We start from the raw sequence: 26,968 nt of genomic DNA on the forward strand, positions 1-26,968 counted from the left end.
GCGGCACAGGTCTTTTCATCGATATACACTATTAATAAAACGCCAGCGAGCGACTGGTCTCCGCTCCATCTTTGTCAGGCGGCAAAGTCACTGCAACAAAATGGCATTTCAGTTCATAATTGCCTGACCCTGCGTTCTGCAGGTCAGCCAGAGAGCAGCAGCAAATGCAGATGCAAGTAATGAAAAAGGAGGAACTCTCTTTTAGGGAACACTGAGCATTGGTGTTTTTGTTTTTACAGTTGAAGCGAAGTGCTTTTATTATTTAGGTATATATGGTATGCTGTGGATCATGTAAAATTATACTTAAATGGTTAAATTAGACATGTCGGTGTTGTTGGAGAGACTGCACTGCATACTGGTTTGCACTAAGATTACCATTTTAAAAACCACATAAAACATAATGCTCTGATTAATGCAATGTTCTTATATTTAGACCTACAGTGTTCTGCCGGGTAGATCCTCCTGCAACTAGTGCCCCCCCCTTCCTTTTTAGTAGTGTGTTTGTCATGATTGATAATGCTGTTCCTCCTGTGCCAGCAAGTATGAATGATGAAAATCTGGATGAGGAGAGGAGGGGGGGGGGAGGAAAGAGCCTAGATGGGGGAGTGAGGGAGGGAGAGAAGGCCAATTATCTTATTGTTTAACCCACTCAAGGTAGAAGCCCATCAATCTGAAACCACTTGCTCAAATGACTCATGTTCAGCCTTTATAAAAGTTTAATTGGCTCATATAATTAACACTGTGGGGAAAGACATACGTGTGATGTAACTTGGAGGGGAAAAATGGCCTGTCTGGATGTGGAGAGGCTCATAGATTAAAGTAAGTATTCTTCTTAGAACATGAACAAAACACTTCAAACACAATTATCCATTGATTTCTGATCGTTTTTATTTGTACTATTTGACGGGAAAAACTTGTCTGAAAAAAAATGAAGTTAGGTGAACGTTTGTCTTCTCTGTGTCCCTGTTTGAACATTATCTATAGGCGCCCCCACGCTCTCGGGTGCACGAGGCTGCTCGCTGTGCAGAGGCACCACCTGACACACGAGAGAGGAGGGGGGGGGGGGCGTGTCAAGCCGTGCGTGCGCCCGGATCTGTGTCACCTTCTCTGATACCTGTCCTACTTAGACCCTTCGGCGATGACAATAGCGCCGGTGCAGTCTGAGGTAAATGTCAGGTTTTTAAAATAAAGCGTAGATGACGTTTTAAAGCACTCCCGCGATACCGCGCTTTTCCAGTGGCGCGGCCGAGGGAAGATTATGAGGATTTATTTTGACGTTGAGGGATTAGTGGTCCAGGCAAAGCGTAACTGACCCAGAATGAGACAGGCAGTGTTTTGGCGTTGATGTCGGCGCTGTAGCCCGAAGGAGCCTGTAACGCATCCTGCAGGAACAGGTGAGGTGAAGCGGGTAGATACTGCAGTAGTAGACCATCACGCATGGGCTGCTTGCGGTTACGCGCTTTATGGAGCTGCCAAGACTTTGCGCAGAAACACGCACAGGCCGTATTTGCTCTTGCAGAGGTTTCACACGACATATGCACAGTTCGGTCAGTGCGAAATCCTTCGCCAGTATACGCTCGTTGAGGTCGTTTCATCCGTAACGCGCGCAGAAAGTGCGACATGCGCCTCGTGCATAAACTCTAATCATTCTTAGCAGATTCAGATTCAGATTCAGAGCACGGTTTGTAATAATCAAGCGCAAGCATGCACACATTTTCTGACTTTTCATAAACGACTGTCAGTCAAAACACCGACATCTCTGCATCTGGAGGTCTAATTGTGAACTCTCTCTAACCCCGAACTTTCTCGCTGTGTCCCAGTCGCTATGAGTCAGTTTCGGGCGTTAGCGGGTGTGCTGAGGAGTGGGCGTGTCGGGGGGAGTCAGTGGCTGCGAGGGTGTGGAGGAGGCCCGGCCAGGCGCTGGGTTGAACCCAGGAGGGGCTGCTTCTCAGGGGGTGCGCCTGTTCCCTCAGCGGTGGCCAGTAGCTCCAGCTACGTGGAGGAGATGTACTTTGCCTGGCTGGAGGATCACAAAAACGTCCACGAGGTAACTGGGCAACGTGTCACATTCTTCCTACATTAGTAAATAAAATGAAGAAATAAAACATTTGCCCATGAATGGATACTTGCAGAGGGAACCATGTCCAGCACACTTGGAAACTGCAATTAACAATGAACTGCTGCTACTGCCAGTTTTGGTCTTGAAATAAAGTTCAGCAGATCTCTGGCCAGAGGGAACTTAATAAATGTGTTTGTGCTGGTAGCTTAGTCACCTGGGACATGTTCAAGTACAGTACGCTGCTGTTCGGCCTTTCACTGTCCTAACCTAGCAGTCAATATGGAGCAAGGATGCTTTTGGTCCATGTTGCCTCAGCTGCATCTGTCTTTCTCTGTGGTCTAGTCTTGGGACGCCTTCTTCCGCAACATCCAGGCCTCTGGTCCGTCTGGCGAGGCGGGTGAGAGACGGCCCTCCACTCTGCTCCAGGGCCGAGTGCTGGCCCACTCACCAGACATGGCACAGAAAGTGGTGGAGGACCACCTGGCTGTGCACACTCTCATTAGAGCCTACCAGGTACCCCCACACTCATCTGGCCCAGCTGTGACACACACACACATACACACATGCATACACACATCAGCTATCAGCTTGCATGATGTGGATTTATTTTGTTTACAAATTAAAAGATTGATCACATATCTCGTGGGCATCCGTTTAAATCTTAATGCAGCGTCTGTGTACAGAATTAAGATGTCATCTACCTCCAGCAACCACTGGCTGACTATCTGTATCTCTGACGTGTTTGTGTAAAAAACGCATCAAACGAAATCCACTTGCCAGAACAGATGCAACTGGCATTGAAAGCTGTTTAGACTGTGCGTCCTTGTATTAAAAGGAATATACAATTTGTTTGTCACTGCGAGAGGTTATGCAAATTGCAAGATTAACTCTAACCCACTTACCCCGGCTGCTTTTTGAAAATGGAAATATCAAAGAGACTACTTAAACAAAACAGGTGGTACCATTTCCCCTCGCCCTCAAATTAATTTGAGGAACTATCCGAGGGATTTATTAAATTCTGTCTTTTGGCAAAGGCGTCACTTTTATTCCCAGCTTGTTGCAATCCTGTTGGGAATGTGTTCGTGTGTGTGTGTGTGTGTGTGTGTGTGTGTGTGTGTGTGTGTGTGTGTGTGTGTGTGTGTGTGTGTGTGTGTGTGTGTGTGTGTGTGTGTGTGTGTGTGTGTGTGTACACATAGACATAAAAGCACTCCCAGAGGGCTCTTTTCTCAGAGAGGCTGACCTATAACTGAGTGTTAGCTTATTCTCCAGCTGTTCACACTCAGCATTGTGATGGCAGCCCCTTGCCGAATCTTATTCTCTCCCACCTGTCACTTTCTCTTTATTACCCAATTCTCCTCATCGCTCCACCTCCACTTTTCTGTCCGTCTCTCTGTGTAGATTCGTGGTCACCATGTCGCCCAGTTAGACCCTCTGGGAATCCTGGAGGCTGACTTGGACTCTTTCGTTCCTTCTGACCTGATCACCACCATTGATAAATTAGGTGAGCCTCACAGCTCTTGCAGTCGTCCCAGGAACATCACATTCGCCTATCAAAAATCTAAGTTGTGAAAAGAGGAAGGGATTTGTCATGTAATTTCATAACCTCAGGCTCCATGAAACCCATGTTTCAAAAATACTGATACAGGGTCACAAGTTTGTCATCTGAATGCATTAATTATACATTGTGTAAAGACTTTGTGCATCAAACTCCTTATTTTAACCCCCAAAGCATATAGAGTAAACCTGCAGGCAGTAAATATGCTGATTAGATTCCTACTATAGATGTCCTTCCTTCTAATTACCTCAGGATAGTTGTCGTGCGTAAAGATTTCAGTCATAAGCATGTTATTCTTATTGGCGGGTCTACTTCAAAAGCTTAATTTTCCTCATAATTAGAATATCTGGTATGTTCCATGTGCTGTGTTTCAGTAACATTTTTTTTCCCTCTGAGGGTTTGTACAGCACATACATGTGCATCTAAACACGCATCATACACACATCTCTTTTGGGTTGCATAACTCTTCAGACCCGGGACTGTAAGTGGTATTTCAGAATAAAAAGCCCCTTCACATTCTCCTCCAGGACCGGTCAGCCGAATGCTGTCATTAATCTCGGGCCCAGCTCCTGTCATTCTGCATTTCATTTAGCGGGCAGAGGATCGGTGCATGCGGGACAGCCACAGAAAGGGATCGAAGTCTACAGTAATAGCTAGTAAGGAGGAGAGAGAGAGACATTGTTTCTGTTGGCTGCTGTTATCAGTGATCAGTGTGTGTCAGGACATAGCATCGCATTATGTATTGTCACCAGGGCTATAGCTCCCTAATGAAAGCTAATGACAGCCTCCGTGGCCCCTTATTTGTCAGCTGATAGTGCAAGAGTCTATTCCTGGCCGGCCTTTGTCTTTGCTGTGTTCCTAATATGATTTGCACCTGTCTCCTCTCATGTGGCCTGCGATCTTGAGCTTGACCAGCTCTTTCAGGTGGGCTTTTCAGGTCAGCACAGAAACCTGCGTGGGGCTGACGATGAAGAATCTGTAGACAGTTCTTTACCATCAAAAACAAATTTGCTTGGATCAGAATTCAAGTTAATTCACTGCAGTGTTATGCTCTAAGTTTGCAGGGAGCAGTACTGTCCTGTTCATAAAAAAAAAGTCCAGCCCAAAGAGAGATTAGGCCTATCAATCAGTCAGTTAGAGCTGCAGGTAACAAATGGCACAATCAATTAATCTTATTTTTTCAATCAAGGCATTAACCATTTGGTCTATAAATTGCCATCACATTTTCATCACACTTTTTTGTATATACAGTATATAGTATACTAATGCTGCTCATTACTGTTTCACTGCATTTGTCAAATATTCATATATAATGCTTTCTATGTAGTTTATCTCATTTCTTTACAGTTTTGTGTGTTTTGCTGTTTTTAATGTATGTACGGCCATTTGAGGCACGCTTGACTTGATAGTATCCCAGAGCCCAAGGTGATGTCTTCAAATTTTTTTTTGTGTGTGTTTCTCATGGTGTTAACGCAGGTTTCTACGGTCTTGATGAGTCTGACTTGGATAGGAGCTTTCAGCTGCCCCCCACCACCTTCATCGGAGGAGAAAACACCACTCTTCCTCTAAGAGAAATCATACGCAGACTAGAGGTATTATATTTGTGTGTTTGTGTCCCAGACATGTGTATTGACAGGGGAAAGCCATGACACCATACCATGCTATTTGCTGTTCCTTTTCAGACATCCTACTGCGGTCACATAGGGGTAGAGTTCATGTTTATTAACAATGTGGACCAGTGCCAGTGGATTCGTCAGAAAATCGAGACTCCAGGAATCATGCAGTTCACTAATGCTGAGAAGAGAACGCTGCTAGCCCGCCTGATCAGATCCACACGGTCAGCAATGAAAAAAACATCTTCTGCTTTACACTTTGATGACAGCACAATACCTCACTTTTAGTTATAGCTCACATCAGAGACTCGCATAACATGAACTGTTGCACATGCATATATTTGGAAAGATAAACACCCTGTTCTTCATGTGAGCTCATTTTCTTCTTTGATTAATGGTCTCAGCTATGATCACACACTGGTACTGAAATAAATTCGCTAAAAGCTCGAGTACAAATCATCATGGTATTGTTCCAAAGTATCGTTCCACATCTTTTGTGCAGTGCTACCACACCTATGCACATCTGAACCGACACTGAACTTGTTTTTTGTCCAGCTTTGAGGACTTCCTGGCCAGAAAATGGTCATCAGAGAAACGTTTTGGCCTGGAGGGCTGTGAAGTGCTCATCCCCGCCCTTAAAACCATCATAGACAAGTCGAGCGCTGCAGGCATCGACAGCGTGATCATGGGGATGCCTCATCGGTACTGTGTACTCCACATTTTCTCAGCTCTCCGTTCTTGTCCTTTCGTATTTGATGCAGGCTTTGTAAACTCTGCTTCCAGGGGGAGACTGAATGTCTTGGCCAATGTGATCCGTAAGGACCTGGATCAGATCTTCTGTCAGTTCGACCCCAAGTTAGAGGCCGCCGATGAGGTGAGGGAACTGCTGATGCGCGACGCTGTGGAAAAATAACAGAGAGAAAAACACTGTGGAGATACAACTGATGCTTTACTCCATAACCTCTTCTCCACCTGTAGGGTTCGGGTGATGTCAAATACCACCTTGGGATGTACCACGAGAGGATCAACCGTGAGACGGACAGGAACATCACGCTGTCGCTCATGGCGAACCCCTCCCACCTGGAGGCAGTGGATCCAGTGGTTCAGGGCAAGGCCAAAGCTGAGCAGTTCTACAGGGGAGACACTCAGGGAAAGAAGGTAACAGTCACTGTACCAGGTACATGGTGGCTTGTTTGTGTTTGGTGTTCTAAACGTAGATGTGATTTTTGTCCAGGTTATGTCCATCTTGATGCATGGGGATGCAGCTTTTGCTGGACAAGGAGTTGTGTATGAGACTTTCCACCTAAGTGAGCTCCCCTCCTACACCACACATGGTACAATCCATGTGGTCGTCAACAACCAGGTATAGGAGAGTTCGGTGTTAGCAGCATGTGACCTGACGCATTTGCCAGAAAATAAGCTGTTTTCTTTTTGGTTAGATATTTATAAGTTAAAGGGAGCAGTGATTCTAGCCTCTAAATGATACCTGCTTTAGCATGTGATTGTTGTCTCTCAGATTGGCTTCACTACAGACCCTCGAGTGGCCCGCTCCTCCCCTTACCCTACTGATGTGGCTCGGGTTGTCAACGCACCCATCTTCCACGTGAATGCCGATGACCCCGAGGCTGTCATATACGTGTGCCGGGTGGCTGCAGAGTGGAGGGCCACCTTCAACAAGGACGTCGTCATTGACCTGGTTAGTCACAGCCGAGTGTTATTGACTTATCAGGAAAACACAATTCTAAGTGCAAGCTTTGAGATGGCTTGTGTGTGTGTGTGTGTGTGTGTGTATTAACAGGTTAGTTACAGACGCTTCGGCCACAATGAGATGGACGAGCCCATGTTCACCCAGCCGCTGATGTACAAACAGATCCGTCGGCAGGAGCACGTGCTGAAAAAGTACTCTGACAAGCTCATTGCTGAGGGTGTGGTGACGCTGCAGGAATTTGAGGTTTGTGATCTAATGCTGTTTGCTCTTGTCAAATGTACTGTATATTGGTAGCTGCTACTGTACGCTGTTTTATTTCGTATCGCCACCCGCTGGACTACGTGCATTAAATCACACTTAGATATTGCCCCAGCCTTCGAGCAAATATGTTATGCCAGCACTGCTGTATTTGAGTTTCAATTTACTGCCTGAGTTCAATCACCTCTCTTCACAATCCCTCACATAGAGTATGTATTGCCCAGTGAAGTTGAAGTATACCTCAGATTCTGGCGCCATTCAGTGGAATTGCTCAGGTTCTTCATCCAAAACAGAAACTTTGATTGTAACATCCATTCTAAACATTTTTTTTTTACGGCACATGTCGGAGAAATACTGCAGCTCTTCTCTGGCGTGCTGGTCCCTGGCTTTTGATGGACATCGTTTTCTGTTGTGTGGCCTGCTATATGGACTCCTGCAAAAGTCCTATTTGTAATATAGCAAGGCAGAACCATTACTGCTGGTGGAGGCTTTTTCTAATCTCTCTCTCTCTCTGTCTCTCAGAGTTTTGGTTTTGGCAGCTGTAGTCATTTAATTGAAGTAAACAAACTCTGCATCACTTAACATGTAGCATTTCTCATTGTCCCTATTACACATTACCAAATGTGGCTGCAGGAGGAAGTTGCCAAATACGACAAGATATGCGAGGAGGCATACACCAGCTCCAAGGATGAAAAGATTTTACACATTCGACACTGGCTCGACTCCCCCTGGCCAGGTAAATTGTCCCTTTGCAATCCAGTAATTCAAGTTCAATTTTTCATTGACAGCTCGTTCTGTGAATGCTTTCTGTTTCTGAGTCCCTCTCTCTCTATCTGTAGATTTCTTCACAGCAGAGGGAGAGCCCAAGAGCATGAGCTGTGTCCCCACAGGCCTTGACGAGGAGGCTCTGCAGCACATCGGCCAGACAGCCAGCTCAGTGCCTCTGGAAGATTTTAAGATCCACCCTGGTGAGTTTGGTCGCTTTGCGCTGGTGAATATAGTCATGATAATGCAGACAGTAGTACTGATATGGTGTTCTAGACATCTACAGAAGAGCACACATTACTGCAGCACAATGTGATATACATGCTGCTGAATGGTAAAGATTTATAAAACATGAACCGCAGTTGAAGCAGTTCACCTGTAAACACATCCTTTCCTGACAGCAGTTGTTCAGCCTGCACAGCTGACTTGGCTCACACTATAGCAATTAAGATGGCCACGAGAGTTTTAGGATATCACTTTGTTTCCCTTTTGTTCCTCCTGTTTGTGCATGTGTGTGTGTGTGATCTCCAGGCGTGTCCCGTATCTTGCGTGGTCGGGCTGACCTGGTGAAGAATCGGCAGATGGACTGGGCTCTGGGAGAGTACATGGCCTTCGGTTCCCTCCTCAAAGACGGCATCCATGTACGACTCAGCGGGCAGGATGTAGAGCGGGGCACCTTTAGGTGAGTCCACGTCAACACAACCGAGAGCTCAATGTTGCCCCTGTGAGGAACTCTACGAGTCTTTTTTACACCTATATGCCCTCAGTGCTCCCACTGCCACCAGTTTTTCCACTGTTTTTCCAGTGACAAATTAGCTTCATCTTTCCTTACAAACATCCAGGGTTGGGCGCTAATTAAATAGAATAGCTAATCATATTTCAGCTGAATCATATTGGAATTATGATATGTATGAAGTTTTTTCTCATGCAATGGACAACACGTCAGCTTTTTAATTTTATATGTGACTTTGCATACATTTACCATATTTTGATAAACAGTATATCGATATTGGATTGGACTATTCTCAGTACTGTGGTAATGATTTCCACATATGCCACCCAGATGTACAATTACTCAGCCTGCCTGACTAGAGATAAAGGGTAAGGAACAGTCAACTAAAGATGGTGAATTAAGTAATTGGGAGGGTGGGTGAGGGTGGCACAGGGAGTCTGACAGACAGAAGACGTCAGCACAGTCTCCTGGGAACTGTGAAGCCCACATGGTGTTGTCATGGTATGGAGGGAACGAGTGACACATGAACAAAACCAGCTCCCCCTTTCACTGCGCCTGTCTCATCTGTCCCCTATCATTTCTCCACCGGCCCATCTTGGCTGACACCAACCCCACCCCCACCCCGCCTCGGCTCACAGCGACATACATCACACTAACTAACCAGAGGCTGCTGGGCTTTTTCTTTTGCCTCGCATTCAGCGCTGACATCCACTCCTCCAAGTCCGCTGTCCCCCTCAGTGGGGTAATTTGCCTGGCTGATAAAAAAACTGTAGGAGTCAAACGCTACGTCCACTCGTCATTTCTGGATCACCTGTTGTTTATGCAAATCCTCTTCTGTGTCACTTGGGAGTCCACAAGCTTCTTGACTTATTGTACTCCAGCTTTACTTTCCCTCCTTTACCACCACTCCTTATATATATCTTTTTTCCTCCCCCCACCTGCACTTTTTTCATCCCCCACCACCCTGTTTCCCTTCATAGTTCTTAGGAGCTGAGCATATTGGCATGTTACAGTTGAGTGGGCCTGCTTGCGTTTCTGTGATGTACGTAACAGCGTGGACTAATGGATTCAGCTCGTCGTGTTTGGGTGGGTTGCATGCGCTGCGTCGTGCACCCCTTTCCCTGACTAATGGGGCCCCCAGGCAGAGGAAGTGTGTGTGTGTGTGTGTGTGTTTGTATGTGTGTATGTGAAAGAAAGACGGAAGAGAGAGATGGGCACGCAGTTTATGAGGCAATCCCAGAGAAAGACCTCATTCTCGTGAGCGTCCTCTTCGGATTTTGTGCAAGTGGATTGAGAAGAACATGAAATCATGTGCGTTACCTCAATTAATGCTGGATGCTTTTGACTTTGTTCTTCCATCAAAGGATTTCTTCAGGAGAAAGTGTATTTCCTGCAAATGTGGAGCAAGGATCAAGAAAAACAATTATGCGGTACATTATGTGCCCTCATTAGTCCATAATAATGGATGATATTTTTCAAAGGGCTCAAATCATGATCTAGTTTTCTCTGTGGTAATATATCACATTCAAGATAATATTCAATAGGTTTCGGTCATCTCCTGCAGTTCTTCCGCCTGACCATTGCATAACCTCTTGCACTGCGTGTGTCTGAGTGTATGTGTAGATGTCATTAAAGTGATGTTAAAGGGGTTTAAGTGATTGTCTGATCGTGCTGGTTTTTAAGGCTGATTTCTACACTGGGAGCGAGCGGGCTGGCAGAGCTTGTTAATGCTTGGCTCTTTGCTCCCATCAACTCTTGTTGGACCTCATACTGACTGAGGATGAGGAGAGAGGGAGGGTACTCTTCATGGAGTGCCTTTATGGGCTGGAACACGGGCTGCAGTGTGTGTGTGTGTGTTTTGGCATCTACTGGGTTAAGAACCTTTGAAAAAAAATCCTGTTGTCCTAGATAACCTGAAAATCTTCTGTGGCCATATCTTCCTGCAGCTTCAAGTACCACACATTGTTTTTTGTCCTCTAAATACTAGTGGTGACATGATTAGTAAATCAATGATCAATAATGAATTACTCATTTAAGTGATTTATCAAGCAAAAAACACATTTTGTTCTATAATTTTTTTATAGATTTTTTCTTTTTTGACCTTATAGATTAAACAATTTAAAGATTTCTGGTAAAAAATCGCCAATACTTAAATTAATCATGAGAATAAAGGTAAGTTACAGCCCTGCTGAAAACCGTATTGTATGCAACATGCGTCACAGCCTCTGAAATATGTTTATGTGGTTGTTTTTGTTTATATCCGACATCATCCATTAAGTGTTATTTAATAACCTCTCTTATTAACAGATGATGTCATTACGTTCAATTATTTTTTTATGCTTCACGATGTTTTTAAAGACCAACTTGGCACAGCAGGGGTGTTCAGCTATGCTAACAGCGTGGCTCTTGCAATGATGGCAATGCAATGCAAGAGAATCTGTCAGTAACTCTAAATACTAACATATAGGTATTTTCATTGTGAGCATGTTAGCATGACGGCTTTAGCGTTTAGCTCAAAACAGTGCAGCCTCACAAAGCTGCTAGCATGGCTGTAGCCTGGTTCTTATATGACTGTTTCAGTCCTTTCTGCTCTGCCTCTCTTGTATTTTACAGTCACCGTCATCATGTTCTGCACGACCAAGAGGTGGACAAACGTATCTGTGTTCCCATGAACCACCTGTGGGATAACCAGGCTCCTTACACTGTCTGCAACAGCTCCTTATCAGAGTATGGGGTGCTAGGTAAGACTGAGGCCACTCTGGCCACACGGCACCCTATGCCGAGTCATTTTGTAGCTCTGCGTGATGATGACTGTGACTTCAGGTTTCGAGCTTGGCTTCGCCATGGCCAGTCCGAATGCTCTGATCCTCTGGGAGGCCCAGTTTGGAGACTTTCACAACACAGCCCAGTGTATCATTGACCAGTTCATCAGCCCGGGCCAGGCCAAGTGGGTCCGCAACAATGGTATTGTCCTACTCCTGCCACATGGGATGGAGGGAATGGTGAGAAGTTCAAATAAACCAGGTTATACTGTGTCATTCTGCAGTATTTACAGATGAATTAGGATATTTTTGGAATATTTGTTTTGGTGGGATTCATCTCACATTCTATTATTATGTGTCTTGCTCTTCTTGTCCTCTGTCCTCAGGGCCCAGAACATTCATCAGCTCGACCTGAACGCTTCCTGCAAATGAGCAAAGATGATCCTGATCACTTCCCTGTATGTCCACAATTACAATTTAGATTATGGATGAAATGGTTACCAGTCTGAGGAGCATGATCACCTAATGCATTATATGTCAAAGAAAGCGCACTGCGCAGTGTGCGCAGTTAACATCCAATAGCTTCCTGTTTTATTGGCTATGCTGATGTCGTGACCACTTAAGTGATGACTTAAGTGATGATTGCCAATTTCTCTAGAGCTGAAAAGTCTCTTCATTATGGCCCCCAAAGCGTTGGTATTCAGCAGTAAGTCCGGTCCCATGGGTGAGCTGATACGAGGCAACACTCAAGGAGGGAACCACAGCGGGCTGTATCAGCAGAAGCTTACCAGATTCATCTTCAAATGGGATATTGATCAAACTATTAGTGTGAGCATAGTAAGGAACTAGCATTCCCTGTCCTGTGTGTGTGTGTGTGTGTGTGTGCGTGAGAGAGAGAGAGACACACACACACACACAGAGCAGTGATGCACTCATGCATCTCCTAGCCAATCAGCCAAAGAAACATTGCTGCAACCAACACTGTAACTGCAAATGTAATTTTGTCTATATAAAGCTAAATTTGTGATTTCTGAGTCAATAATCTTTATAATTATTAATTAGTCATTTTATTTATTTTTTTATTAAGGAGTTCAGTGGAGATTTTGAAGTCCAGCAGCTGTACGACTGTAACTGGATTGTGGTCAACTGCTCCACACCTGCTAACTACTGTCACGTGCTCAGACGGCAGATTCTGCTGCCATTCAGGAAACCGGTAAAGTGTAACATCTTCTTCACTGTATTTTATGCCCGCCTTGCTTAGAAATTTTGCCTAGATTGCATCGAAATCACACATATAAGCCACCGCTTTCCTCAAAGACAAATCCAAGGCATGCAATAAAAAGTCCAGATGGTCATATGGCAACACACTGATGTTTAGAACACATTTCTTATATCTGACATTAAATATATGTTTTGCTTGCCTTATATTTATCTTTTTTGTGTCTATCTATCTGTTATTTTAATGAAATCAAAGGCTCAAATGTGCAAACATGAGAGGCACAAACTCGGGTGATGTCTTAGTATTTGTTCATTGCTTCATGACCGACATACTGCTGCATGTTTGCAGAAACATGCGGAACCTTTGACCCAACTCATGCACACTAGAAATGCAGTTCTATATATGTTCTCAATCAGCCATTGAACTGTAGTTGAAAGTAGAACTAGTTTGGGTATAAAGTTTTTGGGTGTAAAGTATGTCTATTTTTTGTATACATGCAGCTCTTTTTTCCTCAGTCTCTCATAGTTTTCAGCCAAAGCGAATGTCTTAACTGATCCCCTGTCGCACATAAATGCAATGCTTCACCAAGCATGAGAAAATTACTTCCTGAGCAAATTAGTGAGGAGGCCAATAGGGGATAATGTTTGTTTGTTTTTGTTTTTTTTTTATGAAAAACTCCTGAAATTCAGGACTTGGTCGGCTGAGCACAAAGGGTTTTATTTATTTGATTGTTAAAGAAATGTTTTGTTTTCCCAGTGCTGATGTCGCGTGCTGTATGGTGGCAACAAATTAGCGTGAAAAGGGCTAAAAACTTTTATCCCTGGAGTTTTTTTTCACTTCAAAGAGCACAATGAAGATACGGATGATGGAATCAATCTGTTGTTTGTCACTGGCATTAACTTTTTTTTTTTTTCCACAGCTGATCATTTTTACTCCAAAGTCTCTGCTGAGGCACCCGGATGCAAGGTCCAGTTTTGACGACCTCGCCACAGGTGGAGTTTTATTTTATCCCTGTAAAACGTAAGAATTTGTCAGAAATATTGGTATGACATGATAGGCAGCATATATTCAATGTCTGCAGGAACTCAATTCAAGAGGCTGATTCCAGACCAGGGTCTGGCGAGCCAAAACCCAGCCCAGGTGAAGAGGGTGATCTTCTGCACTGGCAAAGTCTACTATGAACTGGCTAAAGAGAGGAAACAGCAGAAACTGGAGAAAGACATTGCTATCATCAGACTCGAGCAGGTGTTTAATCCCTCCTCTCTGTCTGAGCATGCCGTGCGCTGTGCGAAATGAGAGTGAGATTTCATTTCTTCCGCTAATTCTTTGGCCTCCCCCCCCAGATCTCCCCATTCCCGTTTGACCTGGTCAGAGTAGAGGCAGAGAAATATGCCGACGCCGAGCTGGTCTGGTGTCAGGAGGAGCACAAGAACATGGGCTACTACGATTACGTCCGGCCGCGTTTCCTCACAGTGGTGGCCAACAAGAAGCCCGTTTGGTAAGGATTTCTGTTCCCTTCTCACCTGATTTGTTCTAAATCAGTACAGAGAGCCAGGTGGGGCATTTAAACTCCTGTCACTGGTGACACACCTTCAGCGTTTCTTTCAGGTATGTGGGACGGGACCCTGCAGCTGCTCCTGCGACGGGGAACAAGTCCACCCACCTCAACGAGCTGAAGAGGTTCATGGACACAGCTTTCAACCTGAGCGCCTTCCATGGGAAGGGCTTGTAGATGAGAAGTGGAACGAGAACCAGGCTGGAGGTGCAGTTTCATGTCCAAACAGCGCGGTCTATTTATCAAGTCTGGATGTGGCAGATTTATAACTCTTTTAGCTTTGCCACACTCTGCAGCACTCTGGAAAAGGCACAAAATCACTTGTCTTCCACTGTGACACAGGATATAGTGACAAATTGTCATTCCTTGGCCACGCCCTATGTCAAGTGAAGGCAAGTCATTTTTAATTATATAACCCAAAGTCACCCAAAACTCTATCACCCCTAATCCTTATAGTCTCAGTAAGCCACCATGTCTGCGTGATTGGACGATATCATGTAACCTGACCTGAAGAATCTGCACTTTATTCATTCTGCACCTTTTATGAGGGCTTTTACAGAATGAGTGCAGTGTATGTACACACCCCACAGTCTGAAGAGAACTGGATGACTTTCAGCCTCCAAACGGTGCTACACCTCCAACACCTTCATTTCAAATTTAGATATTACACAAACATTAAATATAATCAATTAGTCACAGAATTGTCACCTAGTTAAGTGGTGAAGTAGCAATAGTACACGCTTTGTACCCCTAATTACATTCACACACCGAAGTCTAGATTTGTGACAATCATTGTTATTGGAGTAGCTTTAGTGTAGATACCTTCATTGCTGCCATGCTGAATACTAGTGTATGTTAGCAGTATTGATTTGTATTTGTATTGATTTTTGTAGACGAATAGCAGAAGCTACGAGACGCACACAAAACACCAACCGGTGTTCCTCTTAAACAATGAATCCCATATCACAGGCATGAAGACTGCTCTGAAATTCAACACCTGAGTAGGTTTAGTGCCTGTATTTGCTTTGGCTGCCCGGCGAAGGAGTCTGTATTTATTGTCACACCTCACTTCACCGGGAGACGTGAGCCAGCTGGCACAGAGACTCGCAGCCATGTTTTCTACTTAGGACATAAGGCTCGGCTTCCTCTGCGGAGGCTGAGGGATGCGCGCACGCACAAGCACAGCAGAGCTTCGGATGCTTTGAGAGCAATATTGACGCCTGGCTGTCACATTAAAATCCCCAGGTGTTTGGCAGAATTGATATTATCTACCACTGTGCTTAGAAATGCTCCATAAACTTATGCTTCCTGTTTAGCTATACTGTAGCTTACCCTTTCCACGTCCAGCTGGGAGACTGAAGTATAGGCAAGCACAAATGTACTTTTACATGTTCATGTGTGTTAGTTTTTTGAGGGGAATAAAAGTGTCCGCATATTAGTGAGGGTATTGGATATATGCACAACTTCATGGAGCTCAACTCACACTGGACTTAATAAAATATATTTAAGTTTAATAACTTGCTTTGGTCATGATTTTTGGTTGCAGATGATCTTGACAGTGAAAAAAAAAATCAGTGGGTTAAAGCAAGACTGAGTTTTTACAATTCGATACTTCTGGCCATTGACTGACACTCATAGCCTTCAGTGGACCATGTGCACCCCGTCCCCTGCCACGTTCTCATTAAGTTGAGTGCACACAACGTGCTACATATGGCGGATGGACTGTTTCCCCAGAGACCCAGAAATCAACTTATGCTGGAATTTTGCTGGCAGATTTTCTGTGTATCAGTTTGTGGTAATCAAACATAACTTAATAAGGAACAAAAATGAATAAATAAGCACAGCCATGTCTGCACCATGTGAGCCTAATGTTAACTGAAATGATAAATGTGTTAAAAACAATTTTTGGCATGCTATAATACGCCCATTTTTAAGAAAGACTGCAGGTCCCACCTTAGTTGATTTTATACTTTAATGATGCAGTGATGGCAGTAATGAGCTTTCTCATGACCCGCAACACGCCTGTAAATTCATGCAGAAATACAAACAATGTGCAATGTACAAAGTAGGTTTGTGTTCAGTAAGCGTTCTCCACCGCACTGACAGCTTCTCTGCAGACAGGGTCCAGCTGTCCATCTCCACCTTCAGGAAACAAACAAACAAACAAAAAACAGGTTGCCGGTCTGTGACCCTGCTTACCATCACAACAACAACCGAACCTGTGCTCACCAAACTGCAGCTGCTTGATATCGCAGCTGAAGACGACCTCCCCGCCGACCACGAGCTCCACCTTGTTCCACTCGCGCGTTTCCTCCATGACGCACTGGTGGCCGCGCGCTCCCAGGGCGGCTGCGGACATGTTGGACAGACACATGTTGGACCTGAGCTGAGGCGGCCGACAAAGCACACGACATGCGGGCAAAGAGAAACATACCCTGGAGACCCTGCAAGCGGAAGCACCTGTGCTGTACGACTCCATTGGATTCATAAGGTCCGTAGCAAAGTGTCACCCGCGCGTTTTTCGGCATTGTTTGTTGTCGTAACCTTGGTAACTGTCACGCACAGCTCACCCGTTGCTAGCACGGCCTCCTCTCCAGAATGTGTCCCATTTGCTCCACTCGTTGAAAAAACAAACAAACAAACAAAAACTTTTATTCCTCACTAAGATGTTAAGGCTGTATGATCTAACACATCTGGCGCACCAAATTACATTTATGAGCATCAAGTCAAGTCAAATATCAGACTATGAGGTGTTTCCAAAAAATATGAGATATGAATATGATAAATAATAACAGATTTCATGAGCTGCTTATTCTATGTAACATAAAGATGTCTGAGTAATGATGATAACTGTGACTCAGTCTCATAAATTCAAGACGTTATAAATTTGACTCTACTATAATATCACAAATAAGATACTATACAAATAAGCCTGCTTTATTATGACATACTATGTCATATTAATAAGTACATTAATAAAAAACCTTCTCACAATTTCTCATAATTCCAAGGGATGGAATAAGCCTTCTGCAAACTGACACATTTGCAGTGATAGTGATCAATGTGCATCGCACAATACCTGTAAAAATAAATGAATACATCTGACAAAATAAGTCAGAATTATGAGGCAAACAACTCGGTAAAGATGTATTATGTGGTGCATTTCTTTAATCATATAGACATATTCTGCTTCCATAATGAAACTGGTCCATAGATTCAGAGCAGACACTGACATAATCAGTTGCTTGTGCACTAAGGGGATATGTGTCTAAAGTGACATTTTATATATATATATTATATATTATATATATATCTACAGCAGCTAATTACATCTACTCTGTAAACAGCAAAATTAACACAAGCCTTAGTTTGATTTTAGTGTCTTTTAATCTTCTACAGTATTTCATAAACACAATACTTAGACAGTCAGAGTGATCACTTCTGGTTAGTAAGTTTCATATACTTACTTCTGAAATAATATATTTACACCCTGTAACATTAGGTTATAGCATACAAAAATAAATAACTTAATTAATATATTCTGCTCATAGATTTACAAATACACAGCTTTGATTAAAGGTAACATTCTTTGATAAACTAGATAGCATCCCTTTAAAATCTTGGTCACTTTGTTTCTTATGAGTCCCAGTATATTATACAGTACAGTACAGTATGAACTACATGTCAGGATACAGATTTATACCACACGTATTGCTGTAGACACGACACAAAAGGAAATTGCATAGAAGATTCTAGTTTTACAGTGTACCATAATCTTCAGAAAATCGTTAGATAGCAGCATGCGATTTGCAAGTTGACCTATAGTGAGATGATTGGCCATTCATCAGAACTCACAGACAACGTTGGCCCTGTCAAACTGACCGACAGGCCTCATGGACAAAATGATGCAGACATGGAAAACGGAGAATGAATCTTCCCATTTCCCCCCAGCCTTAACTGTGGCACTGGTCATCACCAAACATGAAGTCACTCTTTTCTTTCACCGCTTCATTTCAATTTAGTGCAAAACAACAATCAAAAGCTCACATTTGGCTTGAATGTTTACCTACGCACAGTAGCCATTTGGACAGACGTTTGAATCCCTGTTATGTAATGGATATCTTCTTGTTACAACAGCAGAACACTTCCTCATAAATAAACACCTCTAATATCCCATAAGAGTAAGTAGATTATCATCAGCACTTGATACATTTTACAAAACAAAAACAACAACAGCTTTACGTAACATTTTGCATCACACTGACAGTGTACGTTTTGTGAATGACTCAAGTTGTTGCAGCACAAAAACACACATTTAAAATCACTGCACCACAATTTCCACTGGCTCTGACTCTTGCCTATGGTTTGCTTCCATTCTTAAGAGCTTGTGCTACTCCCTGTGATGAAGTCTGGGTCTGAGCCTCCACTTTGGTCTGGTCTGGCGTCCTCAGCAGAACCCGCGGCAGTGTTTGCTGATTGTTGGTCGGACCGGCTGGTCTCTGCTGTGTTTTGTTTTGCCAGTTTGTGTCTGTTTGCGTGTGCGTCTCCAGCGTCTGGCGCTGACTTTGCGCGGTCGGATTGGAGCCGGAGTTGCATTTATTGCACAGATCCCTCATGTCCAGGAGCCCCTGCACCAGACACTTGACAAAGTCTGCTGAGCACGTCTGCGAGCTCTCACGGAAACTGGACACGGAGAAGATGATGTGGTCTGACTGAGGGTTGTAGCACGCTCCATATCCGTTGGGAAGCACAGGTCCGTAGCAGCAGAACATCTCAACAGTAGTGGGAACCTGAGGGAGGAGTGAATCGTGGTCGGTTGGTGGTATTTTATTAGAAACATCCATCCTTTTCTCTAGAGTCAAATTGCTTGTTTGTATAGAAACGCTATTGTTTCCACTGCAAAGAAACCTTATACAGGAGAAACAAGAGTGCACATTTCAAGTTGAACTACAGCAATTTATTGCATTTCCATAAATTTGGGCCAGGAGACAGAAACGATTACTCCACTTACTGAGTTAGTAATCTGCAGTTTAATTGACAATGACAATAACCGTTAATGGCAGCCCTTCTTTCATTGGAGCCCTCTTGGCTCCTAAATGCCGACTTCTTTCAAAACACGCTCCCCCAGTTTGTAGCTTGAGCTTATGTTAGAAAATCTCAAGCGTACGCTAAGAAAGCCCTGGCCACGTCATTGATGTTATTTTTTCAGACTTCAAGAAGCTCCCTGCAGAGCCACAGAGGACATCGTACGACCGTCTTCACAGGCTGGGCAGTGCTGCACGTAACTTTACGTGCATAAATTGGTGGAGTGCCCTGTTTCTGAACACGTTTCTGATAAAGCAGAGCTTCTGTTGAATGATGAATGTACCTGACTCGTAGAGAGAATGAACTGATTACTGATGAGATAGGCGTCGTCTTGGAATATTTCTGGCTTCTCTATCTTCAGCTCGTGAGCAATTTCACGTAGCCCTAGTAAGTGATTGTCTATTGCCATTCCTGTAATAGCCTGAAAGGGAGAATGAATACATGTTATTGTATTTTCTTTGAAAAGCCAATGTCGCAATAGATATCAGGATGAGGCTAGAGAATAGTTACCAGAATAGTGTACTTTGTCTGCGCAGTTATGGCATCTTTTAACATCTCCATCTTGTCTGAGTCCTGGAGAAACAAATGGAGAATCAATACTAGACTATTAGATCCTTTTATTTACAGTCAGTGCAGTTTTTCATGGTGCAGTACCTCAACACAGACTGAATCGAACTGACAATCTCATTACTTTATTCAAGCTGAGTTTTTACTCTGCAGCGGCATTCTTTTAAACTGTAGCGTCCACAGAGAAACATCTTACGCTCGTGCTCGGTTCCCCGTCACTCATGGCTTTGACGAAGGCCAAGGCTTCTGCTGTGGCGGAGCGGATGTTGTCCACTCTGCCCTTCTGAAAGCGGCGTATGGAAGCGCTCTCATAGGTCGACACTGGTCTGCCGTGACATCTGGGGCAACACACAAAGAGAAGGCTTTGTAGCTCGGAGCCCTGAGTTAATGTGGTGTGTGAGACAGAGGTGGGACCAAGTCATTGTTTTGCAAGTCACATGTAAGTCTCAAGTGTTTGCATCCAAGTCCCAAGTCCAGTCCAAGTGATCAATCAATATAACAGGGTTCACATACACCTCTGTATGTGAACCCTGTTATATTGATCTTTTTCTTACCGGTAGTAGGCTAACTGAAGGGCAACCTGGATGTAGGCATCAGGACTCATTTTCTGCTTCTTGATGAACTCCTTCCCGTAGTCTGAGAATTTGTGGACGCTCATGTCCAGATTTTTCACCAACCTGAGCAGATAAGAATGAATCCTGCTGTGAGCTGAACGAGTTCATGCATTTGTTCGACGGTACAGAAACCAGAGTTAAGCCAGACCTCTGGAGCTTGTCAGCAGAAGAGGCGAGGAGTTTGTGGATCTCTGGAGTACATTTCCAGCGGAGTCTGCGTGGTGCAGGTAGCTCGCTCACGCTTGCAGCCCTGACCAGCTTCGATGGGCTGCCAATCCTGATGCCACACGGGAATATGAGTTTTGTTTAGGATAGCCTTGTGTGGATTTTGTAAGCATACAACAAATATCACACGCACATTTTGCACTTCCAGAATCCATTCCATTCTTACATGTATTTGAGCAGATACTCTGTGCACTGCACGAGGACGATTCCTTCAAACGGTGAGTGTTCACACACGACTCCACAGCAGCCGTCAGCCCCTACGACAAACTGACACAGTCACGCTACTTTCAGTGGGACTTTCCTGAGTGGAAACTGCGGCGCTCGATTTCCTAAAATTCACTCGCAGTTACAGTTTCATCACCGTGCTTGTGCGTCATGTTGCGTACTGCAGCTACATGCATTTCATCTACACATTACATGAAGAAATAAATTACAGAGGAAGCCTCCAACTCTCTGCGTCATGAATATGAATCATGTGATTTATCAAACTAATCTGAATTCTTTATCAAAACATCTCCATCAAAGCTCCTGCTAATGACATCAGGCTTGTAATCCAATGGGAACCTTCTCTTGGCATGGGATTGACTAATTAAAACCACTGGCACTATGAGAGAGCAACATGGGTGTGTTCAGTTATTTTCCTCAGTAATTAAAGAGGCAAATCGATCCAACTGTAAAGCATTGATTCTTCATCCTCATTCCTTTCATCCTCTCGTCATACTTTCTTTTTTTCCGTTCCTCAATAGCAACTGTTTTAATGAGGAAAATAATAATGTATCTTTACTGTGCTCACTAACCTGCATGGGCTTGTCATACCAGCGGTTGCCCCCATTCTTGGCTACTCCTCCGCCGTGCAGCATCAACATAGCTCTTGTGGTGTCACTTAGCTCAGGCCCAGTGGCGTCATCGAGACAGACCAGACACAGACAACGCTCGATCATGTCCAGAGAGTCCCTGTTAGTAGACTCTAGAGGATAATATGTAAAAAATAGTTAATGTGGTGACAAAAACAGACTTGGAAACAATGAGACCTGATTTAAAACCTCTATTCAGACCACACCTCTCATTAGCACACTACGAGACTGGGCCCACTCAGTCCGTCCATCTGAAGTGAGGAGACCAATAGGTGGGAGCTGCTCTTCTTCGCTGTCAGCCATCCTGGCGATCTTCTCCAGCTGAGTCAGCAGGTCTCTTTCATTCAGCCGGCGGAAGTTGATCACCACATCCAGCACAAAGAACTGGACAGAGGTTCACGTTGGGCACATTTCAATTTGCTTGTCCCTGAGGTCGTAGTTTAATGTTTAATGTAATGCACATAGGAGAATTGTTTCTTGGACATATGAGGAAACATGCGAGGATGTGCAGGGTGAAGAGCAGCAGAGACTTTAAGGGTTAATTCCATTTTATTACAACTTCAATTTTTGTAGTTTTGACCATCATTTTTACCAGTTTTGGCAATGCTTTACCTACTAAAGTGATTTGATAGGCAACATTGCCATACCAAAGTCCAAAAGAAATTACACAGATATTTTGTGAAAAAAAAACCCTCAACAATTCAGGCAGATCTAACCTCTAACTTCTAACCTCATTATTCGGAAGTAAAACTAAAAGCGAGCACACATGAACATTATGAGGATGTCCAAAACGAACTAAATAGAATAAGCCTGGTAATAAAATGGATTTTTTCTTTAAATAGATAAAGACTGAAGACTTAAGTCTACAGTCGCTAAACAAAGTCTAGTAATTTGCTTAATCTGAAGCTGCTGTTCTTATCTTCATATTCAGCAGCTATTGCAAATGTAAACAGCTGCTTTTCACAGAGTGGCTCATTGGTAAGATCAGCTTCTTGTGGAGCTCCAGTCTCCAGTGACAATACTGGTCCTTTACTGGTTTTATCAAATGACTTAATGATGGTTGTAAGTGAGCATCTTGAATTGGTTTGACTCATTTGAGCACTTTTTCTGCGGAGTTGCAACATAGCAGCAACATGCAAATGTCACACATGTTATGGATAATTTACTTCGCCGAGAGCGCTTTGGCTGTTAATCACTGGGTAGGAGACAGGTATAGTGGCCACAGAGTCTGTTTACCGTACCATAAGAGTGAGTGATGATCCATGTGTTCTGCTGTGACAGGTACACGATGTATCGTCTAGCTCCCACTCAAACATTGTTCTGTGTCTGTTGCGAGGTGAATATGAATTCATCCGCTGCATTTTTAGGACTTCTCTGTGTTAGCTTGTAGGTTAAACATGAAAGTTCTTGATGAAGACAGAATATCAAATGCTTGAAATCTTGGTTGTTTTGTCAGACTTATGTTTCTAAATGTGAGAATGAATTTTCATGTTAACACAGATAACAGCTCACATGCCAACTAATCCATCTCCATGACAACTAAGAAAACTCAATCCACTGATGATGGCTGCGTGCTGTGGCTGAAAACTCCACTGAAAGTTTAATCTAAGACAACTTTGGATGTGTTTTCCTCTGTGTCTGACCTGGTTTTTACAAGCCACAATGATGTGTTCAGGTTCTGGCATCACACTGCTCTCCTGGGCCACTAATGTGTCCCTCTCAGGCCCCGGTAGGCGGTAGGAAGTGAAGAGGCGATAGTACTGCTCCATACAGAGAGGGGTTCCAGCCAGCTGGCCCCGGGCATAATCCACAGTCAGGGCGCGTCTACACACAGACACGCACGACTTTGTCAAGCTTTAATTTACACATGAACCCTGGGTGAAGCCAATTCTGCTGTGATTGAATCTCTCAAGTTCATTCGGGCTCCTGTTGGGTGCTAACTTACGCATCAAGAAGAGTCTTGTACTCCAAAACTCCAGAAATTAAGTGTGCAGCAAACCTAGGAAAGAAAAACTCAACATTGTAAAATATATCTGAAAACATGCACCTATTATATGTTGCACTCCTTCTCACACTGTCTGCACTGGTGATTCTCTGCAGTTGGCCTTGTTTTTGTGTTGCTGTGCTACACTTAACAGTACAAATGCTATATGTAAATCATCTGGTTAAGGGGGCCAGTCCCAGATCAATACCATGTTAACCAAACCACAGCCTTCATTGTCTATTAACCTTGCCACCAGTAGCCTGGCCTCTCAGCTCTCAAGGTGTTCTGGGTAATAGCCTCATCTGTCAGTGTGGCAAGGAAGTGTTCAATTTGCTATAATCGATCAAAGCCTGTTTGAGTATATATATACTATAATTTATCAAGTTTTCCTGCCATAATAATCAAAAACTGCCTGTCAAGTGATAACTTTTTGATTTTTTTTTTTTTTTAAACAATGCATGGCTGGCAGCTTGTTCTTTAACAGTATCCGTTGCACAGGATGACTAACAATGCTGGATCACTTCCACCGCTGCACGATAATATATTTGACCTGTCTCATTGTATCATACTGCGAGGTTTCTCTCCTGACTCATTTGTCTCGGTCGTGCAGTGCCTCGTACCGTAAAGAGTCGATGGGAGCCCTGAAGTTCTGCTGTGGGAAGACCATCGCAGGACTGGAGTTGACGGGCAGAGACAGTCTGTTGTTCAGGTACATGTCATTCAGCCAGTAGTCGTACACCTGCAGCAGGAAGATTGGATGTGGCTATGAGTTCTGTATAAGGTTTGTTTACAGTAATAAGTAAGTATCAGTAATGTTTGTAAACGATGGTGTATAACAAGCCGAAAATGTGATTTATGGTAACACAAAGCGCATGTGGTAGCCTAAACCTTAAGATATAGGAACTTGTGGGTTATTCACCCATAATGTTTAGTGTTGCTGTGAAAACAATTATTTTTTGGATTTGAAATGACATTTGCACACATCATTATTGTGTGTTTTTGATCATTTTATTTACCCAGTTTTCCTTCTTCTCCCTCCTCTCCATGAGTTTGCTCTGCAGTAGCTCCCCCACTCCTCCAGGGGCTCCAAACTGCTTCACTATATGCTGGGTCTTGTTGAGCTGCTCCTCCGTGAGCAGGTGCTTCATACACCTCAGGTACATATCCAGTGTGTCTTTCAGGGTGGGGAGCGGCAGCTTTGGGAGACCCTGAGCAGTGTGTGGGATGAAAGACTCAGCAAACTCTCATAGCAAAGTTTTTCCTCCAAATTTGTGACTTCACGCCAACATCGGCGTGTCAAACTTCAGAGTAAATCACCTCTGATGCATACATCATGTCAGTTTAGATTGCTTTGAATAAAGAACAATTCAGCTTATAGTTGCACTTTAACAAATAAAAGAAACTATAAATTATTCACTTCACTTGACTCAGAATGGGAGAATATTAATTAATCCTATATCAAATATCATACCTGAATTGGTACTTAATTTTTAAAGTCTAAATCTTATGCATAAAATGTATATTTTACATCTTTTTTTGACATTCTAGTTGGTTGTGAAACATTATTTCTCCCTTGCATATTCCAGTGACATAGATCCATATAGATGTAAATCTGATATAAGATATTTACATCACTGCCCCCTAAATCCTTGGAGGGCTCTTGGTTCAGAACTGGCATGTTGGCGGTGCAGGGCGGCAGTCAAGCAGGTTGATCCCCTTTGAGATAAACTCTGTGTGCACAAATAAAATCATGTCAGTATCAAGTTCCGGTAAGTGAAAGCTCTTTGAAATGATCGTCAGTCACCGTGACAAGCTAAAAGAAGCTGGCTTTAAACAGTGCACTGTAGGGGACATTTAAAACAAATGTACAATACTAATCGCTGAGTAAAATCTGTCTTTATCTTAAGTAAATCAAATTCAAGAACGAGCACTTTTGGGATGCATCATCATTTCAAAATTGAGTCGCAAACCTGCAACATATTGAAATGAATATTAAGCAAATTGAAATAAACCATCACATGAAAATGAAATGTTTTACTCACCAGAAAGAAAAAAACAATCCCGCTCGTCGGGACTTTACAGGTTTATCCATCTAGACCCGAATGCATTCCTGGCAGAATTTCTGTTAAAAATCACTACATTGGTCCTTTATCATTTTGAGCGTCTTTCAATCCCCAACATTGCAAAAGCGCAACTCCCTCGCTGGCTCAGGAGAGCTGCTGAGAGGGTACCTCACCCCTCCCGGCTGCCAGGCTCCTCCCAGAAGCGCTGCTATTCGCCCAGAAGTTTATTTGGCTCTTCACATTTTCACCCCATCTTATTTAGACAGCGAACGCCTCGGATGCTCGCACACTGTGCCGAGGAACAATTAGGCCGTATTTAGCATGGACTTCCTCCCTTGGCTTCCTGAAGCAAGTCCGAGCAATTTGGGCGCATACATTGCTTCCATCTCGCTGCATCTGACTGGTTTAATTGGCGCCGTGTGTTTAATATTGTATGCAATGATTTGCATTTTGGATAAGCGCAGATGGTTTATCAAACTGTTGATTTTACGCGCGACGTCAATCTCAATATCAGCCGTAAGATTCTACATGAAATTATCAGTCTATTTACTCCAAAACATACCTTAAGTTACTTTTCTATAATGGACTAAATGATTCACTCATTACATGCTGTTTTATATTATTAATAAGGAACAGAAACAGCGCGGGCCTTAAGTCTAATATTCGATTGTTCAGTCTGTGCGTATTAAAAGGGGAAAATCCAGGAATGTGTATAAAAGAAAAACGTAAGCTTCATAAATATACTCAGAATTTATCATATCATGGTCATTTTGTTCAAGAGGATTCCTTCACATGTATCGAAGAAAATAATAATCAATAATTTCTAAATAAATAATTTCCATAAACAGTGTCATTCGCATAATATTGATTTAATTATGTACATGAATATACATGTATGTACAGTCGCAGATCATACAACGAGGCTATGCATTCCAGAAGTACATCATCCAAAATAAACAAAATATACAGACAACAAGACGCAGATCTCACTTGTCCATCTTTTGTATCTTTCTCAAGCGGCCGTGTGACACACAGTATTGCATATTGAGTTTAGCAGCAAAACTCTGGCAAAAATGAATACAGACCACACTGAAAGACGCATATACATCACAGTTGTTCTTTTGTTAAAATACATTTACACATAATCCCTGAATACGATATGAGTCAGTTTCTGATACAGTGATAAATACTGTTAAGGAATAGACATTTATCTCAACAAATCGTTCACAATACTCTCACTTTAAGATGAACAAACGCCAGCGAGCGCCTTTCTACTGCAAAAGCTTGAAGCTACTTGATTTGACAATACCCGGAGGAACTGTCACCAGAAGAAGTAAATAATTTATGTT

General features: G+C 43.3%; 3 protein-coding genes across 4 annotated transcripts; 1 reads left to right on the plus strand and 2 right to left on the minus strand.

Annotated features, from left to right (window-relative positions):
* The first annotated feature begins 1,243 nt into the window (after positions 1-1,243).
* Positions 1,244-15,512, plus strand: ogdhl (oxoglutarate dehydrogenase L). 2 transcript variants are annotated; one of them, XM_041947137.1, is made up of 23 exons: positions 1,244-1,394; positions 1,821-2,047; positions 2,402-2,572; positions 3,458-3,560; positions 5,091-5,206; positions 5,297-5,451; positions 5,783-5,929; positions 6,011-6,101; positions 6,206-6,385; positions 6,462-6,590; positions 6,744-6,923; positions 7,026-7,178; positions 7,827-7,929; positions 8,033-8,161; positions 8,490-8,640; positions 11,305-11,432; positions 11,515-11,693; positions 11,840-11,911; positions 12,541-12,666; positions 13,592-13,664; positions 13,754-13,917; positions 14,016-14,170; positions 14,281-15,512. In XM_041947137.1, exons 2-23 carry the CDS (start codon positions 1,826-1,828, stop codon positions 14,402-14,404), a joined length of 3,051 nt encoding a protein of 1,016 aa, XP_041803071.1. In that variant the 5' UTR covers positions 1,244-1,394; positions 1,821-1,825; the 3' UTR covers positions 14,405-15,512. The 2 variants fall into 2 exon arrangements, with proteins under 2 accessions (XP_041803071.1, XP_041803072.1); XM_041947138.1 differs by lacking the exons at positions 1,244-1,394; positions 1,821-2,047; positions 2,402-2,572; positions 3,458-3,560; positions 6,744-6,923 and having other exon boundaries at positions 5,129-5,206.
* Positions 15,513-16,304: 792 nt separating this feature from the next.
* c11h10orf53 (chromosome 11 C10orf53 homolog) lies at positions 16,305-16,755 on the minus strand. Its single transcript, XM_041948171.1, has 3 exons — positions 16,662-16,755; positions 16,457-16,576; positions 16,305-16,369 (listed from the first exon to the last, which is right to left on the minus strand). The coding sequence occupies exons 1-3, from the start codon at positions 16,753-16,755 to the stop codon at positions 16,305-16,307; spliced, it is 279 nt and encodes a 92-aa protein (XP_041804105.1).
* A 1,830-nt stretch (positions 16,756-18,585) lies between these two features.
* chata (choline O-acetyltransferase a) lies at positions 18,586-25,255 on the minus strand (the record flags this gene model as incomplete). Its single annotated transcript, XM_041948088.1, has 14 exons — positions 18,586-19,017; positions 19,596-19,733; positions 19,823-19,885; positions 20,076-20,217; positions 20,434-20,556; positions 20,642-20,770; positions 20,885-20,985; positions 21,516-21,685; positions 21,779-21,956; positions 23,216-23,396; positions 23,518-23,571; positions 24,177-24,295; positions 24,573-24,764; positions 25,187-25,255. Coding segments are annotated over 14 exons (2,091 nt in total), but the record flags the coding sequence as incomplete, so codon positions are not given.
* Between the last annotated feature and the right edge of the window lie 1,713 nt (positions 25,256-26,968).

Source organism: Chelmon rostratus, chromosome 11 (assembly GCF_017976325.1).
Source record: "Chelmon rostratus isolate fCheRos1 chromosome 11, fCheRos1.pri, whole genome shotgun sequence".
In the NCBI taxonomy this organism is placed as follows: Eukaryota; Metazoa; Chordata; class Actinopteri; order Chaetodontiformes; family Chaetodontidae; genus Chelmon; species Chelmon rostratus.